At 37.8% G+C, this 20,317-nt stretch overlaps 1 protein-coding gene across 13 annotated transcripts in view; it reads left to right on the forward strand.

Annotated features, from left to right (window-relative positions):
* The window catches only part of ESRRG (estrogen related receptor gamma), a 591,202-nt gene that overhangs the window by 433,132 nt on the left and 137,753 nt on the right, over positions 1–20,317 (forward strand). For all 13 annotated transcript variants that reach the window (XM_079107169.1, XM_079107170.1, XM_079107167.1 and 10 more), the window contains one exon: positions 8,310–8,426. In XM_079107169.1, coding sequence (XP_078963295.1) covers positions 8,310–8,426 — 117 coding nt within the window. The remainder of the gene's footprint in view (positions 1–8,309; positions 8,427–20,317) is intronic.

Genomic DNA, 20,317 nt, shown 5'->3' on the forward strand with positions numbered 1-20,317 from the left:
ATGTGATTTTAATATCTTTATTTCATATAGCTCTCACACACTCGTTAAATAGATTATTTCTTCTTTGTACTTTATATTTTTTAGTACTGGGGACTAATCCCAGAGGTTCTCTACCATGGAGCTACACCCCTGCCCCCCATCCTTTCTGTTTCGTGTTTTTTTTTTTGGTGCTGGGGATAGAACCCAAGGCCCTGTGCTTGTAAGGCAAGCACTTTACCAACTGAGCTATATTCCCCGCCCCTCTGTTTCGTGTTTTGAGACAGAATCTTGCTCAGTTGCCGAGGGTGGCCTTGAAGTTGTGATCCTCTTGCCCCAGCCTCCCATGTTAGTGGGATTATGGGTGTTCACCCATGCACTCAACTCCAGTTCTTTTTCATTTTTATTTTGAGACAGGGTCTGACCTTAGTTACCCCAGCTGGCCTTGAACTTAGGATTCTCCTGCCTCAGCGTCCCAATTGCTGGGGTTACAGGAATGCAGCACCACACCAGCCTCCTCTTTTGTACTTTAGCAAACTGAGAGTAATAAGGCTAACTAATTCAAATTCAAGCAACTAAATAAAATGGGAGAACTGGAATCTGAACCTAGGTCTGCCATTTTCTCTCCCCCATTCTCTCTCCCGCTTTTCTTCTCTACTCCCCTCACTCATTCCTTCTCATGTATCTTCCTGGACCATAGGCAAGGTCAACTCTTAATGATGGACACAAAATGGGTATATAAGAATTTTTTTTATCACTTTCTCTTTAAGTTGAACATGTATCATGTTCACTGTTTAGTTAATAGTGAGAGAATTAAAACAATAAAGAAATAGACATGTTTACAAACTCAGGGGAATCCAGGTCCAAACACTCTTATTTAAACTGGAAAAAAATAATTAAGGCTACATAATTTGTCCTCTTTTTATAGCATTTATTTTCTTGCTGTTTCTCATTTAATGTAATGGGAATGTGTGATCTTATGGCTAGATATTTTGTACAGAGCGATGCTGCCAATGCTGGTGTGGACTATGGGTGCACTCACCCTTCCAGACAGTTTGCTGTGGGAAGGAAGCAGAGTGTGGTCTCCAGGCACAGCACGTTGCTCAGGGTTAACAAGCCTACCTGCCTGTGGATTTCTTTCTGGTCCCTTTTTCCGAGGTGCTGGGGATTCGAACCCCGGGCCCAGGCACACGCAAGGCAAGCTCTCTGCGCACTGAGCTATTTGCCCATTCCCTCTGGTCCCTTTTTCTAGAAGGCATGGCATCATCCATTCCCACTTGGCAGTTAGGCCTGGGTTTACCGTTTAAAGTACAGCAGTGTACTGCCATGCTGTTGTGATACTCAGAGGCTACATAAATCCTATACCTTTAAAAAATAGAATGTCAGAAGGTCCTTTCCATACCTACCTGTCTCCCACCTCATTTTTGGCGGGTAGAAGATTGGCACAGAGGCAGAGAGCATGAAACTTCAGTATGACCCCAAGTATGAAATTGCTTTGATGAGAGCCCCTCAAAACCATCATCCTGTTCTGGCTCCTCTCCTTCTGCCTCAGTGTGCCACAACCTGCACACGTCCCTTTGGTCCCACACTGCCACTCCTTGGGGTACTTGGAATCCTCTATTAGAGCCTGAGGTAGATTCTTGCAACAGTTGGGCAGTGGCAGATCTCTGACCTTTCAGGGTAGATTTGAAACTTAATAATGAGTGAAGATCTGCTGGCATCATGACTTGTGATGAAGAGGACAGTCACAAGCTTTGGGTGAAAATGAGGTGTAATATGACCCCATCCCCCCCACTTTATAGTTTGTAAAGTGACTCAGTGACAGTTCTAAAGGAAACTTCTAAAAGGTGTTTAGTGATTCTTTGGGGCACAGGTATCACGTCCATGTGTAACTTAATTTGAGCCTAGCTTTGGGTATGTTCTTTGAAAAAAAAAAAAAAAGCCCCCTTAATCTATGTGTGTGTGCATGTAATTACTATATTTTAAAAGTTATAGATACCTAATAAATTATTAGTACATATTATGTAACCCAAGCTATCGATAGTGTTATTTTCTATTTTATGTGGAATGGGCTAGAAACAATGAGTATTGAAAAAAAGAAAAAGGAAAGAAAGAGAAGTTGTATCTCTTTAAAAATGGGAAGACCTTTAAGAATACAAAATAAAAGGTTTTCCTTCTTGCTTGCTTGCTTTTTGTTTCATTTCAGGGAATTTAAGACAAAAATGCTCCAGATTATTGCCCGCACATTTTCAGTGTTCTGTAATTGTGTACCAAGGCAAATCCCATTATTTTTAAATCACTTAATGTTGAAAAACAATTGGATAAACCCCACTTGGAGTGCCCTGTGGGTCATCTCAAGCCATTTGGTTCTGTTAATAAAATTAAAACAATTGTGGGAAATATACAGATGCTTTCAAATTGGCTTTACAAAAAGAGGGCAACTCTCAGAAACCACATAAATCCAAATGCGTCGTTACCAAGTGGGAGCGATGTGAATCAGGAGTAAAGATCTGACATATATTTTTATTTTGAGATGCCACGCTAATTTACATCATTCAGCCCTTTCACTGCCAAACTGTAAAAGTCCATTAAGTGACTGAAAGGAATATACAAATTATCCACTGGCACTCCAGGCTGGAGTTTTACATACACCCTGTTATTCTATCCGCCAGCGAGCTGCAAGATTCTATTAAGCAGTAAGTGAGAAAATTATATTGCCTGCAAACTAATTGTACAAAAGACTCTGAAATAAGTAATCAGAGCCCGGGACTTTCTGGAAAAGCAGCCAGAAGATATTATAAATTGCTCCATCATTCTTGTCAGCCTGGTTTAAAAACGGAGAGCTTCCATGTTGATTTGGTTCCCTCTGCAGCACAGAGCACTACCCCAGCTATTGACAAAACTGGGAAAATTCCAGTTGTGACATCAGTAGCTGCCCAATTCAGTCCCTGGTGCCATTTAACAAATGTGTCCCAGAAAATAGCAAGCTATAATCCAAGAAAATGCCGTGTCTGAAATGAGAAGCCTATGCTGCGAACAATAACTTCTGCACCTTCCTGAATGACCGTCCAGCTAACGTTAACATTGCAAGTGCCCGCAGTTGCTATTGGAAATATTTTTGTCTAGTTTTCACTTTCAGTGACTCGAAGGAAAACAAGTGCCCCATAGAGATGCTATGGTCTACTGGGAGTAATGTCTTTGAACCATTACCAAAATAGATGTAACATTGTTATCCAGGTGCTTGGGGCAGCACATTTTTAGGTTAAAATGCTTTCTTTCTTTCTTTTTTTTTTTTATTGAATAGAAAAAAAACAACAGGGAAGGTTTTTCAAGGGCAGAATCTCCGTAGACTCTAACATGGATCAAAGACTTTCTGGGGTTGGGTGATCATAGCCAGCAACAATGAACTAAGTTACTCAATGGGAGGGCTTGGAAATTAGAGAAGTTTTCCTCCAGCAAACAAGTTATTTAGAATAATGTTGATTTGTTTTTCAAGATATAAACTACAATTACTTAGTGAAATCAAGGTTATCATCCCTATGTGTCAAGACAACTTTATTGAAACAGAATGTTTGTGAAGAATACCTGAGCCATTGCAAACAATTTCCCAACACTTAAGTAGAAAATATTTTTGTGAAAACATGTAGGACCAGTATGTTTTCCATCCATTCACAGTGAACCTTTTAGAAAAATGCCATTGTGTTTCTGGTAGCTTTGGGAAGATTCTTTTATGCCAATGTAGTCATTTATTCATTTCTCACTCCATAGTTCAAGCATGTTCCTCTGTGTGAAGAAGTCACTGACTCTCCCAACCACATTCTGTGTGTTCGTGTATACACGTACATTCTAGTCCCACATCCAAAACTACTGCAATACACACTCACTGTTATTAGTTGCTGTGTCTTGTCTCATCTTTGTGGACTATGCCAAGGATATAAAATTTCAGGTTTATTGGTTAACACTGCAGGTTCAGCAAAGAATAAGACAGAACTCCTTCATCAAGAATTCATGGAGGAACTTTAGATTGTATAGAGAGAAATGAGAGGGAGCGGGGTATGAAAAATGGTGGAATGAAACAGACATCATCACCCTATGTACATGTGTGATTACACCAATGGTATGAATCTACATCGTGCACAACCATAGAAATGAAATGAAATGTACTCCATTTGTGTACAATAACTCAAAATGTAGTCTGTAAAAAATTAAAATTCAAAAAAAAAAAGAAATAGCACAAAAAAAGGATTCATCTTAAGGCATTATTAAAAATTTCTTTGCCTTTACATTTCTCTTTGTCACTAAAGAATTATGGAATGCAATGGTCAGAAAGGAAATGAGAATACTTTTCTGTGTGTCATCTGAAACTCTGTTGTGGCAATTTGACAATTTCCCTTCTGGTATTTATTGTTTGTTTTGTACTGGGGATTGAACCCAGGGGAATTTTACTACTAAGCTACATTGCCAGCCCTTTTTATTTTTTATGTTGAGGCAGAGTCTCACTAAATTGCCGAGGCTGGCCTCTGACTTAAAATTCTCCCGTCCCAACCTCCTGAGTTGCTGGGATTCAGGAATTGTTTTCCTACTCTTTTCTTGAAGAAATTTAAAAATCTTTACACCATTATTCAAAGTCATTTATACATTTAGGTACTATCGTGGAATCACTCCTAAATATTTCTCCATTGTGGCTCCAATTTTTTTTTTTTAAACCCAGGATATTGAACCCAGGAGTACTTAACCACTGAGCCATATCCCAAGCCCTTTTTATTTTTTAGTTTGAAACAGGGTCTTGCTAAGTTGCTGAGGCTGACTTTGAACTTGGAATCCTCCTGCCTCAGCCTTCCAAGTCTCTACGATTACAGGCAAGCACCACTGCACCCAGCCAATGTGGCTCCAATTCTGATCACATTTATTTTGTCAATAATAACCAGTATTAGAATAACATAAAAAGTACTTATCTCTTAATACCATTCATCTGTATTACCTGTTTTTTCAAATCTCATTTTCATTTTTTTCTTACCCTATCCGTATCAGGATGTATTTTTATTTCCTTTAAAGTTCTTACAAATTCCTTTCCTTTTTTTTCTTTCCTCTCTAGAGGGTTTTGTAATTTTTTTGTTTTTTAACTTCCCCTTCAAAATCTCTCTGTCTTTGGTCACATTGTTTTTTTCTCAGCTACTTTCCAGGCTTTCAGGAAACCAGATTTCTCTCTACTTTTTTTTTTTTGATCATTTGTGCATAGTTTTCTGAGTGTTCTTAATACTATTTCCTAAAGGTACATCCAAAGCTCTGGTCCTGTGGCTACCACTACATTACAGCACCATGATAAATGTTCATGATAATAATGACCTTGAAATAACAAGAAAATATCAACTTATTATAAGTATTTTCTTTTACTTATATGCAACTTTTTGGTGGGGTATTTTTATACTGAATGAGAAATGGTCCTTGTCTTCTAGCATCTTACCATCTAGTAGGTAATATGTATACAAAAAGGTCTAACAAAATATGGCCTGTCTGTATTGGATGAGAGTACCTGAAAAGATATGAGAATCAAGAAATCATTTTCTGCTAGGATGGTCTGAGAAGTTTTTATAAGATTTCACTGGAATTGGAGTTGAACATGGAGCCTTAGAAATAATTTTAAGAAGATAAAAGGGGCAGAGAGACATCATTCTCAAAGGGAAGTCTGAAGGACACAGCAAAAGAAAAACGAATAAATCAAATTGGCTGCATTAGAAAGTTCATCTAAGGTAGTAATTGTAATATTTCTGTAAAAATAGATGAGAGTTGGATTGGGAGAGAAACTTGTTTGCTAATCTAATATTTTATATTTAATTCAGGAGGGCATAGGAAATATATTGATCTTTCTTTTTTGGGGGAGGTGGGAAGGGGCTTGCTTATTGCCCAGGTTGACCTTGAACTCACTATTCTCCTGTCTCAACTTCCCAAGAAGTGATTTGAAAATTTTTTTTTCTTTCTTTCTTTTTTTTTTTCCTCAGTGGAAGGGAATGAACCAAGGACTTTGCGCATGCTAGACTATCGCTCTACCACTGAGCTATACCCCCAACCCCATATTGATTTTTTTAAAAAATTAGGGTAGGGACATGATGGAAAAGTCATAGGGGAGGAATTAGATAGCAGTGTGCAGCATGGCCAGAGTGGGCCAGAATGGAGGAGGTAGCTGTCCTGGTCCAGGTCTGAGTGCCCATGCTTGATTTACATTCCTGTCATAGTGCCTTGCTATGAAGTGTTGGGATATAATTTCCAAGGAGGACGAAGTACTAGTTTAGAAAGAAAGATGATTGTGTTAATTTGTGGTGATAGGTCATCCAGGAGAAATTTCCAGGTTGGTGTAAGGGTGTGGGACCAGTGTCCATGCCTCAAAATGGGAAAGTGGACAAAGTATTACTTTTTACCCCTGTTCAGGCACATAAGAAAAATAAATGTGTTTTAGCAAACTTTTTTTTTTTTTTCCTAGTCCTTCTAAGCAGTCATTGTTCAGTCTTTCCTAAGACAGCAAAGGCCTACGTTTCTTTTTAAATAAATATAGAGAAAGTCACAGAGAATGAAAGAATCTGATAGTGGTACACTAATTAACTCTTAGAAAATTACTCGCAATAGTCTTTTGATGCAAAATAAAATTTCAGAGATGGTTTTAGGAACTCTGCAATGAAGAGTGGTTCATCTAATATTCAGATTCTAAATCCTTTTATTTTCAGCCATGACCTAGCAAGTCTGGTTCCTTTGACTTATTCTTAGATTCCTATGAGTGTAGCATTATGAATATTTTTGAGAAGATGATGGTCAGTGTTCCTATTTATGTGAATAACATCAGTATTATTGTTTAAGCTCATGTTAAAAGCAGTTGCTTTTAATATTATTTGTCCTAAATTAGAATGCTAATTTAGTCAGTTTTGATAGGCTTAGCTCTAGTTATAATGCACAGACTTTTTTTTTAAGTCATGCATACTTAACCTATTTTCACTAGTTCTAAGTGGTTAGGTATTACTTCCTGTTGAATTAGCAGTTGCTGAGTAGTTGAGTCTGTACAATCCTGCAATCCACTAATGTGATATTTAATGAGGAGACATCAGTCTGGAGAAAGGTAGTCAATATAAATCAGTGTTTACAAAGTGTGATTAACTCTGAAATATTTCATCAATGCTGTGGTCCCAGGCAGCCTCTATGCTAATTACTAGAATCTGCACATGTTTCAGGGGACTTGGAGGGACCCTGAGTATTGCAAACATGGAGCAGCAAAATTGCAATTATGCTTGGACCGTCTCTGATGACAATTTATGCATTTGGTGTGATGACCTCCCCCTTCCCAAGAGGGCAATAAACAGAATGCATTTTCATTAAGATACTAATGCACTTAATCACAAGGGGAAAGGGTTAGGAAGTAGCGAAAGACCTTCAAGCACTATGTGACAGAGCTGATAGAGGAAAGAAGCTTTATTTTAAAGACAGTTTCTTTACAAAGCTGTGGGCATATACTGGCATTGTCTCTGAGAAATATTTAAAGTATGAATCTTCTCCCCGTTGCGTATTTACCATTTCTAATGTATAGGCACTTCCACAAGTAGTGTAAAGTCTAATATTAAAAATATAACTTCCTAGCGGTTTATTCTTAATTATTACATTTTCATGGAGCATAAGTGTTTGGAATTAATGATGCAAATCATGTAACAAACCTGATGATGGTGTTCAGTAGTGGTGACCAACATCCTCCTCCTCATCATCAGTAAACATTTACTGAGCAAAGAAACATTTACCAGGTCTGGTAGCTGGTAAGTCTTGCAGGGAGACCTATGTAATTCCTATCCCTTCCCTCTAGGAACTTGCCATAAAGCTCTGCATTGACCTCCTGACCATTTTGTACTATAAGGTTTATGTTGTTCAGTGTCGGAAAAACCATAAGTCTAATGCATCAAAGTGCTAGTCACCTTTGGTCCAAATGTTGTAAAACAGTGTGCTTTGCACAGGTGGACTTTGCTTATTGCTCCTTTCCTGAGTCCCTCCATGCAAAGTAACAGTCTTCCAAAAATTTAGGATCCAAAATAAATGTCAAAGAAGTTTATTATCATAAAATCCTCATTTTAAACTTAAGTTTTTCAAGAGCTTCAGTATATGTATCTTGTTGTTCAATGCATCCTCAGAGGTAGTAGCAGAGTATTCAGATTCATTTCTCACATTCCCAATGAGAAGCAACTGCTGTGACTTTTGGGGGAGGAGGGAGCAGGAGTGACAGAGTTGACGTTTTCTTTGGGATGTTGATATCTCCTGGGTCTTGCAAGTCTAATAGCTTCTTTTCTTCCAACTCTGTGTTTTAGGTAACATAGAATATAGCTGCCCTGCCACGAATGAATGTGAAATCACAAAGCGCAGACGTAAATCCTGCCAGGCTTGCCGCTTCATGAAGTGTCTAAAAGTGGGCATGCTGAAAGAAGGTAAGGCACTTGTCTAGTGTCCCTGTGCTTTAGGTTTGGGGGGATGGGATTTGGAGGTACAGGGAATTCCACTAATTTTAAAAAAGCCAGAAAAAGCTGGGGTAGCAGTAAGTGCTCCGCATTTCTTGGCCCCTGAACTTTCTGATGCATCATAGCTAACTGCTTGACATCAGCCAGAAGGACAAGGTAGGATGCACCTGATTTGCAGTTGAGCACACCAGGTATGCTTCACACTCCTGGTTTGTTCTCTTTATAGTTTGCAGAAGGAAAAAGATGACGACAAACAACCAACCTAACTGATGTTGTCTTTTTGCTTTTTATCTCATTACCATGTTCACAGATTTTTAAAATTTGTTCTAATTAGTTATACATGACAGTAGAATGCATTTTAACACATCATACATAAATGGATTATAACTTCTCATTCTTCTGGTTGTACGTGATGTAGAGTTACACAGGTCATGTAATCATATATATACATGGGGTAATAATGTCTGACTCATTCAACTATAATTCCTACCTCCATACCCCTCCCTTCCTTTCAGATGCCTCCGTTTAGTTCAAAATACCTCTATTCTCCCCACACCCTTATTGTGAATTAGCATTCACATATCAGAGAAAACATTTGACCTTTGGTTCTTTGGGATTGGCTTTTATCAACTAGCATAATATTTTCTAGCTTCATTCATTTACCGGCAAATGCCATAATTTCATTCTTCTTTAAGGCTGAATAATAATCCATTGTGTATATATACCACAATTTCTGTATCCATTCATCTGTTGAAGGGCACCTAGGTTGGTTCCATGGTTTAGCTATGGTTCACAGATTTTTTTTTTAAAAAATCAATCTTGGGTTTAAAGCACTCTTTATAATTTCCAACCTTATTTTCTACTAAAAAGAGTTTGTGATATGAAATTAAAATTGTTTTCCATTTGCTTTTAGTTAGGGATAACTACAGCAAACACAAAACATGAACAGTTGAACATGTATCCTGTGTTAAACAAAATGCCTAAGTTTACCCAGTTAGTAACAGCTGGAGCCAGGAACTGAACCCGTGGATTGCTGGATGCCTCTCACCTATTCTACACATATCAAAGGAGCTGAAATATTTGTATATTTCATCATGTTTATTGAGACAAACATTTCAGATTAGAGATAGAGAATAATTGTTCTTTTCTTTAAAAGACCTACCATTTAGTGTTTTATTTTTTAACGTGTCTCTGTACATTTGTGTGTTTTGAAGGTATGCATTTAACATGTTACTTTTGGACCTTTCTGTTTCTTCCTATTCAGAAAATTTATCAGAGTTTAAAGTAAATATGACAATTTATAAAAAAGCAAAGGTAAAACATGGTAAAGTTTGGAAAATATTAGGTTAATTAAATATTTAAAAGTATAGATTCTGTTGCATCACAAAAATATGCTTTATTTCTGGGATTTACCTTCTTAGTTTGTATATTTTGTTGTTACTGGATGTCCTCACTTTTTTTAACTTCTAAGTTTGCATGGGTCCAAGTATTTATTCACCAAGTTGAACTGGAGCTTTGGGTGTATCATTACTAGATCTCATAATTTTACCTGGTTTATTTCACTTTCAAGATTTCCCTGGTGCTATGATATAGGATTAGTACATTAGCTTCTGTTCCAGTACATGGAATTTATACCATACTTGTCTGCCCCTTATTTGTCCACTAGGAACAGTGAACACTCTCTCAAATTCTTCTTCAGCTTTGCTTATCTCTTGAAAAAGAGCTATATACAAACATAGATGTTTATAATTAAAGCATCATGAAAGGTAATCAACACCCATTACCAAGCAAAAGATAAAGTAAAATACAAACTGGTCTAGTGTATGACTCAATTTATATGTATGTCTGTAGGGGTTGGGGAGAGGGACATGGAAAGAAGAAAGAATGGGAGAAAGTAGCTACACATCACTGATGATATATGCATGGAGAAGTAAAAGGAGGGTACATTAAGATTGGTGTCAAGGTTACACTGGTGAATAAAAATGAGGACTTTGGCACTGTTAGGATTTTTCACAGTTAATCATGTGTTTAGTAAATATTAAGATCCTTCAATGTGCCAGAGACGATTCTAGGTTTCAATAATGTAAATATGAGAAAACAGACTCGGTTTCTCTTGCTAGTGAGAATTTAGATGAAAATGACAAAAGGACCATTTTTAACAAAGGCAAACACAGACATAAAACTCAAAAACAACAATCTAACCCATAAGAGAAAAAAATTTTCCTTTTAGTTAAGATGATGGTAACTGCGTAGGGTGGTTGAGGTGGAAAACTTTCTTGGCCTTAAAATGAATAGCAGAGTGATAAGCAAAGTACAGTTCAGAATGTCGATTTGATTCCCAGCACCACAAAAAAAAAAAAAAAAAAAAAAAAAAAAAAAACAGATTCTAATAATAATTGATAGGTACTTTTTGGTCTGCATTATATTTATATTGCCACTTTGTTAGGCAGTAGAGATTCAGGCTAAACTTATGCTTATAAGAAAAGCTTAATTAAGAGCCATTTCAAACTCTTGAAAGTTGAAGAATCATGATTTTTAAAATGCAAGTCAGTTGTTTTAAATGTTATAGAAGTAATCTGTCAATGTATATATCTTAAATGAATGTGTCCTAGATTTGGAATATTCCCCCACCTGCACCAAAACTAAAGTGCTTAGAGACTCACCTTCATTTCTAGGAATATAGATGTTTTTGATGAGTTTGATTTTACCACTATAATTTACTCACATGATTGTCCTTCTAGATCTTAAGAGGGAAATAAAAAAATTTTTTTTTCCCCTTAAATAATTTTTCCAGTTGTAGCTTCTAACAGTAGCATTCCTGAAGGGTGGCAAGAGTGAACAGAGAGGTGTGAACTATGTTTAATTAAACATTGTTGGTGAAAGTAAACGGGACTCTGCTTATCTATATTTCACACCTCTTCAGTTGCTGTTATCAAGCCTTTAGAGGATCTGTTTTCAAGGGAATTGCTGCCATTTCTGATATGCTCAAATAATAATTTATTTTCCTTTACTTCTTTCTGCCCACTTGGATAGTAAAATCTCAGTTCTCTGAGCCTCACTTCCCCCTCCTCCAAACAGAAAGGTTGGGATAGTTATGAGTAAATATGGAATATTCCTTTTTCTTTTGTACTTTAAAAATGCAGTGAAATATTGCATTACACCCTGCATATAAATGCACAATTATGTTTGGCCATCTTCTTGGCCCAAGACTTGCTTTCTAAGCCTGGAGAGAATGATACCGTCTTAAACGTATCTTTATGGATGTAGAGGGATTTCAGTCCCACGCAGTATGTCAGAGATCATGATGTAGTAAATCTATTCAAATGTAAACCTGTTCAATTCAATTACCAGTCCATAATAAAATTTGCTTCTACAACCCCCGTGTTGACCACAGCAGTCCATACAGGCTGATGGCACAGCGGGTCTGAAAATTGACAGACAAAATCTATTTAAACAAAAAACAGCATTAGTTCTAGAATCTGAAATGAAATCAGATTTCAACAGCTTTGATGGGAACCTTCTTTCCTTTAACAGGTATTTTTATTCAACTCGCCAAATGCATCGTAGATAAAGGGCTGCCTGAGGGAAATGAAGTTTTCATTAAAAAGCTGGTTTATAGAAAGCTGAGGCCTTTCCCATTTTACAAATAATAACTCTTAGTTATATTGAGTGGCATTTCTCCTAATTGAGGCATATCCTTTTGAGAAGCTGAGTGCAGTCTGGAGCATGAAAGGGAAGTGATGACTTAGTGGGAGAATTCCAGTTGTATCACTGTGTGCAGAATTAAATTCTTACTAGGTATGCCTTCTCATTTGTCGGCACCAGAATTATATCTGAATGAACAAACGATATTTGATTTTTTTAAGTTGTAGGTGTACGCAACACCTTTATTTTAATTATTTTTACATGGTGCTGAGGATCAAACCCAGTGCCTCACACATGCTAGGCAAGCGCTGTACCACTGAGTCACAACCCCAGTTCCTGATGTTTGATTTCAATGTTAGCATTCTTAACTTTGTGTGTGTGTGTGTGTGCGCGCACGCTCTACTGAGAATCAAACCAAGGTCCTCACACCCGGTAGGCAAGTGCTTGCTCTACCATGGAGCTGTACCCCAGCCTAAAACTGGCATTTTCGAATTAAAAAATCATTACCAGTTAAAGTGAAAACAAAACAAAATAAACAAAACCTTAGAAAACCACATCAAACCAACCAAACAGAGTCCCTCAAGGAACAGTTGTGTTAGAGAAAACAACATACTGTCACACCATCACCAAACTTTAAGCAGTGCCGTTAGCAAACAATAATTCATTTAGGTCCAAGTGGTAGGACCATTCAGCATCCTGAAAAATCCCCTCATCTTTCTCCTTGCTCTACTTTGCTGGTAAACGTCTCGAATGATGGGCCAGCATTATTTTTTCAGCATTATACCATACTGTATGTCAGAGAAAACCCATCTATTACTTGATATCTGGTCTCAACATTCCCTTTTCATTTTTTTCAGGTATTGCTTATTTGAAGGAAAAAACAAGAACTAATCAAGGTGTACCTATAAATCTGGTCAAGATTTATTTTTATTTTGATCTCTCTCCTTGGTTATTTAAAGGCTACTGTAGGACATACTGGTTCAGTTTTCTCTTTGTCAGTAGCAAACAGGGACATTTTATGAAAGCAATAATTATTTTATGTAGGTATAGAATTCAGTGATCAGAGAACTGAAGGACGTTTTGATATTTATTGGCACAATGGGTTTCACTTTGGCAACTCAAGTGTTTTTCTCCTAAACTCTTGCAGGTGAGCAAAAGAGCTACATTTACACATGACATTTCTGTTCCCTAGCCAGGTCAGCTTCCATGAAAAAGGTAGATGAATCAGGCAATAGAAAAAAACAGTTTAATTATTTGGTGCCAAGAAATTATTTTGTGACATTTACTTGCTTTTAAGAAACTACTACTTAACCTTTCTGATCTTTGTTTTTATAATCTGTAATATGATGATATCACTAATATTTACAAATAAAATGTTGTGAATATTGGATAAAATATTGTGTGAGGGGGCTGGACATGTAGCTTAGTTCTAGAACGTTTGCATAGCATGTAAAAGGCCCTGGGTTCAATCTCCTGTAAGACACACACAAACAGATACACAGGACATTTCAGGTTAAGTGCTCACCATGCCGTGTGACCTAGAGTGACAACCAGATCAAAATTAGTTACTGTTGTCAGAGACAGTAAGAGTTGACTAATTTTGATCTGGTAAGACTTTTGTCTTATTGTCAAGGTTTGCTTGTCAGATGGAAACCCTGGACCTGCGACAAGTTTGTAATTGCTTTAAGCTATGTGTTCTTAATTATACCTATTAAGGTGAAAATTGTTCCAGTGTAGACACTGGGACTGGGACATGGTGAGCAGGAGATAGGAGAAGTTAGAATCTGGGTATCATATATACCCAGATTGGTTGCTGAACCAACCCAAGGTCTCTTAAAATTTTTTATACTTTGACAGCACCAAAGGCTTTGACAGGCCTTAAAAGTGCTTTCCAAAGTTTTTTATAGAAGCACATCAATAAGTGAAAATTTATTTAGAAATTTACTCTTCAATATGTGACCTTATGTCAAATGAAGAGAAACAACAGCATGAAAGAGAAAAAAGGACTTAAGCTCAAGAAGAAGTTTTTGCCAACAACGTTAGAGGCTAAGAATGCTTTGAGCTAGTGATTTAGCGCCAGAAAGAATTTACTCCTTTATCTGAAAAGGAAAAGTAGGTGGAAATAGCAGCAGCCTGGTAGGGGGAAAAAATCACAGGATAGAAATACATTTAAGTAAATCTCAACAAATTGTAATTAGCTTCCCCAAGTGCCTGGCAAAATATGATGGTTTAGCTTTTAATTCCAATTTTTCTACTACTTGGCACTGTGATTTTGAGCAGGTCCATTGGGCTCTAAGAGTCTCCATTTCTAAGTGTGCAGGGAAGCAGTTAGATTACATTCTTTCTTTATTGAAATCATGCAAGTTATATTTTGAAATGACAGAATGCCTACAGAAATCCATACTAATATATGGCACAAAGGCGTATAGAGGAGATGATGATGATGATGATGGAGATGATGGAGATGATGGAGATGATAGAACTGTAGTATAACTGGTTTGATAGACATGGATAGTGACTCTTGCTACTTTGTAAATTTTGTCTTAACTGAAAACTATATACTTTTCACATTTGTAGACTATCAGGAAATGTTATATATTTCAAGTTAAGTGAGAGTTGAAGAAGCAATAGAGCAGTTAATAGGTATGTAAATACTTAGGAATTGAAGTATTGATTATATATTTTACCTGTGTTCAAAAAACTTCCACTCTTTATTTCCTCACATTTCCTACCTGCCATCTCTGTCAATATATTGAAGTATAGTCAGTATAGTTTTATTTCTGTGGGCATCTGAAATCTCATATGTCTGCTATTAGTCAAATTTTATCTGAAGTTTTGCTGTTATATTTTTAAAATAAAAATCTTGATAGCAGTAGGGGAGGAGAAGAGGAAGTTTATTTAATTGTAAATGCCTTTTAAATATTTCCTATGAGGAGGAAAAATAAGTTGTTAAATAATATAGTTGCTATGTATTTATAGATATTCTTATTTGATTTTTATATATGATTTGGCTTCTTCAATGTATGTTTCTGTTACAGAGATGATCAATGCCATCTATGCTTATCCCCCCCCCACACACTTTTAAAAATCTAAAAAATATCAAGCACGAAGATTCCAGGTGGGAAATATGATCAATATAGTAGAATTATGATCATCACAGGATAAAGTAAAAACGGAGGCTGGGAATCAGCTTTTGCAGTAAGTCACTGTTGAATATGGAAAGGTTATAGGTTATTCATGATTAATAATCACAATAAAACCCCATTCAGTACAAAAAGGTGGGATCCTGGGTGTTGGATTCTAAGCACATAAGAAATCCAAGGTTCAGAGAGTTTTAGTGACTTGTCCCAGGTCCCAGTGCAGATAAAGAAGGGGTGGGATTAAAAGTCAGATGATTCACATTCCTAGGTCCATCCTGTAACTTTATTAAGCTTGACATAGCCTCAGTCAAACAAGGAATCTTTCCTGCTCCATACTGGGGTCATATGCACACATCTCAGCAGAGACTGGACATAGTCATTTGGATTTGGAACTAGGAAAGGACACTGGAGAGCCCAGGAATCAGCCAAGTTAATAGGTTTAAGCAGGGGGTTTGAGCCTGAGGTGTACATGCAAGTGACAGTCTTTAGGGAGGGGCTTTGCCTTAACATTCAGTCTGAGGAAACCAGCCTCATACCTGGAGTTTAATGGGGCCTCTGAAGACACAGATAATGATGGGAATCAGTGCAGAAAAGGTCTTCACTGGGTAAGTGAGCAGACCAGAGTATCTCTCACGGATGGTGAGTTGAAGTCTATATTAGAGCTAGGAGGTTGCTGTGGCAAAGTTGAAGACACTGTCTGAAAAGGGTCATGTCATCTATGCCCAGCTTCGATCCTTTGGCCTGACACATCTTAAATCCATCAAGAATTGCCTGTCTCTGTGTAACTTTTTCTCTGACTCATGGATTAATAGGGCTGACCTAACATTTAGGAAATCTTTAAGTTAGAAGAAGTGGAGTACAGAGGGTGAGGCAGTCCCTCTTCTTCCACAGTAGAGGACTGTCTGTCTAGAGGTCCTATTTATTCTGAGCTATCTCATTACAACCCATAGGGTATATGTCCTATTTCCACCTGTTAGAGATGGCAGTCGTGTGTGTGTGTGTGCGCGCGCGCGCGCGCGCACGTGGGCATATACATGAGAGAGAGCATAAATTATACATTGACTCATTTAGTTGCCATTCTCTCTTCAGCCAGTTGTCCAGAGCCCCCAGGGTATAAAGAAAAACTATCTCAGACCTGTTTTGCTGCAACCGCAGCTTGAATCTTGATTTCTTTATGGCAGTGGGAACTCTTGAGAGTCTTCTGGGTTTACTCTATCAGCAGGGGTAGCAAAGAGCAACTTACTTGTCTAATTACCCTTCTGTTTCATATTTCCCGTTTTAATAAAATGGTCATTTAAAGGGTGTAGCATTTTCCAAGTAGGCTCTCTCTAAAAAATATAAAGCTACTCAGGTCACTTAGGAACAAGTGGATTTGTTTTTGCTTACTTAACAAACCTGCTTCTTAATTTATCCGAACAACATGTCTTTTGTAAAAATCTCTGAAGAAGACATTGCCAAGGTGATTTTTTTTTTCTTCCTGAGGATCATTATGCTGCCAAGTCAAAAACAGGAATTATTGGTAGCAAAATTTGGGTTCCTACTGCCTTCAAAAAGCAGAACAAAGAAAAGGAGAAAGCTTTAATGGTATTCAAGGAAAATATTTCTGTGTTAGATGACAGTTAATAGAACTGCGTTGACCTCACTGGTATTTCTTGCACTCTCTTGTAATATTATTCTAAGAAGTTCCCTCATTAATGCAGAGCATTAAACAAAATTCCCAAGTTATAACATAAGCAATAGCAAAGAGCAACTTCTTTGTGAGCTTTGTCTTGACATTAAGCCATTTGGGAATGTGTTTAAGGTGCCACAAAAAGTTATTTAATGTACAGATATTGCATTAGCAGATGATGACTTTTTCATGTTTTGTTGATATGAAACTTGAATAGTCTGCTTCAAAATGAATAGCCAGGATTTTGAAGGTAAGACTAATAACACATTCTTGAAAGTTTAACATGCATAAGGCTGTGTACTATGTGATTTAGTTGAATTTTATTTTTGTTAATTCTTACAAATGACCCCCCCAGGAGTAGGTATTTCCCCACTTTACAGAGAAAACAAAGCTTAGAAAGATTATGCTTGTGTTAGGTAGCTTTTCACCACTGTGATGAAATACTTGGAAAAATCACCCCGGAGGAGGAAAGATTTATTTTTGCTCATGGTTTTAGAGGTTTCATTCCATGGTTGACTGGATCCATTATTTCTGGGCTATGGTGAGGCAGAACACCATGGCAAAGGATCATGGTAGAGCAATGTGGCTCACCACATAGCAGCCAAAAAGCCAAGAGAAAGCTTTAGAGAAAGAGGCCAGGGAAAAGGAGTTGTCCTCAAGTATGTACCCTGAAGACCCACTCCTTTCCGCTAGATCCCCCCTCCTACTGTTTCCACCACTTCCCAGCAGTCTGTTCAGCTGTGAATCCACCAGTGGGTTAATCCATTGATGAAGTCAGAGCCTCATGATCCATTCCCTTCCCCAAATCCCCACCTCTGAATATTGCTATGCTGGGGATTAAACCTTCAACACTTGAGCCTCGTGGGGGGCATACCAGATCCAAGTCATGACAATGATACTTGCTGAATTTCTCCCAGTGCATGAGGAAGTTCAGATTCTGTAACAGGTGCTTTGACTCTGCTGCCTATACTCTGTATTTACTTACTATAGTTTCTCCTGGTGAACTGTAGGAATATTCAAATGCATATTTGGCTTGTCATTCTTCATAGGCTATGGACATTATGTGTCAGTGAACTCTTGAAAGTTGACTTAAGCACCTTCCAGATTTTTTTCTTTGAACCAGGACTCATTTCAGTGCTTCAGGTTCCTGTCCTTATGTCCAAAAATAGCTGAACTATGTGCAGTAAGTGACCCACCATTCTGACAGATATTTTAGGGAACAAGTTCAAGTATACTATCAGGATGAGACTAGATCTTTTGTGTTGATTTCCCACTCTGAGATTCTTGTTATCCCAGCAAAACCCTTGAAATAACTTTTCTTCCACTTCCCTTTGTGGTGCTGAAGATTGAACCGAGGGACTCCTACGTGCGAGTAAGCACTCTTACTCGCTATACCTCCAGTCAACTTTGGAATAACTTAACAGTTATGACCAATGTGAATAAACATCAACAACACTCAAGGGGTCTATGTTTTTGTCAAACAATGTGTGGCATTTTGTTTAAATACAAATTGGAGTATGGAGGAACATTATTCTTTGTGGCATAGTTTCATGCTCTGGCTCAGTTTTTGGAAGTGAACTTAAGAACATTTCTTTTAAGTTGTGGTTTTGTAGGGAGGGATGAATTTGAATTCGTGACTTGAGCATCTTCTACCCCAGTTGTTTTGAGGATGTGGCTATAGTGTGACACTTGGGTGTTTTAGTCAGCTTTCCATCACAGTGGCCAAAATATTTTGGTTCAGGTTTGTAGAGATTCAATCCACAGTTGTCTGACTCCTTAGCTTTTGGCCTAAGGTGATGCAGAACATGGTGGAAAGGTGTGGCAGAGGAAAACTGCTGAGGATGTGTTAACCAGGAAGCAGAGAGAGTGAGCTCCATTCACCAGGGGCAAAATATAAGCCCCAAAGCCATGTCCCCCAGTGACCTACTTCCAGCCACATCCTACCTATCTATAGTTATCACCCAGTTAATCCATTAGTGGATTAATCCACTGATTAGGTTATAACTCTCATAAGCTAATCATTCCACCTCTGAAAATTCTTGCGCTCACACATGAGCTTTTGGGGGATACCTCATATATAAATCATAACTGGTATTATAGTCTTACCCATTTTATAAATGGGGAAAATTAAAATACTTACATTTAAAGATTTGTCCCTGATTCTATATTTAATCCATGTGGTTTCATGGGCAACATGTTCCCTTGTACTCCTAGATGTCTGAAACAGTTTTGTATTTATATTTGGTTTTTTAAAAAAATCACAGTTGCATTAGAATGAGGTAGATAAACTCTTGCATGAGCTAACCAAATGTAGCGCTAAGAATTTTTTCAATGAAATAAGTCTCCCTTTTCTGCATTAGTGTTACAGAGGATAGAGAAGACTGAAATCACAAGAAATAGGTCTTTTATCTCCCTTTCTCCTGATTTAATTGGAATACTATTAAAAGTTAATCATTTATTTGATTGTCCCCATTTGTCATTTCCATTTGTGAACTTAAAATAGAAAGCCAGCATTTAGCTAATATGTTACAACTTTTTATTCCTTTTGAATTATACAAAAATCCCTATGGATTTAGCCCCAAGGGAGGGAAACCTGCTTCGACATTTGCTCAGACATTTGAAGTCCAGTGACAGAACAATAAGTGGCAAGGGACACGGCGGAGAGGCCAGAGCATGTAGGACTCCAATGTGGAATTTTTTCCCCACCTGTCTCTAAACAGCAGAGTTTTGTTCTTTGACACAAATATGTACATTAACATAGTGTTGATGTTTATGATGTTGTGCTTAAATTTAATGTCAAGGAATTATGGTACACATTTGAACCAAGCCTTTTTAATGAAATACTCTTTTGGGTCCCCTTCTTAACTTTTTTACCTCTCTTCTTAACACTATGAGGAGTTCAACTCCTCTGTGTTGTGTATTAGACATGATTCTGTTCATCCCTAAGTCTCCTTCAACTGAAAATGAGTACTGGTCATTCCTTGAGATATTGTTCTATAGTATACTCATGTTACTATCTCTCTCTCCTCTTTCCTGCTTAGTAGGTTGAAGAGCCACCAACCAGCTTCCCTAAGGCAAGCTGTCTGCAAAGGAACAAGCCAGCTGGCTTGGCCAAGGTTGATCAATGATGAGAGGCAGGCTGGGTTCCAGGTTCACAAAAGCCACTCAGTGGAGAGTAGGTCAGCGGCTTCCCCAAAGCCAATTAGCTGGCAGAAGTCTGAGGGGCCTGGTGCTAGCCAAATTCCCTGAGCCTGATGGCACTGGTGGGGAGTCCATCCTTGGGCTTCCTGGCAAACCAGACTTAAGTGAATGGCAGATTGTGCTTTTTGAGCACCAGTGTGTCTTTGTGGCTACTAGAACAAATATCAGGGCCCTGCCACTCCCACTCAGCATTACCCAAGTAGACT

Source organism: Sciurus vulgaris (assembly GCF_902686455.1).
Source record: "Sciurus vulgaris genome assembly, chromosome: 12".
Lineage (NCBI taxonomy): Eukaryota > Metazoa > Chordata > Mammalia > Rodentia > Sciuridae > Sciurus > Sciurus vulgaris.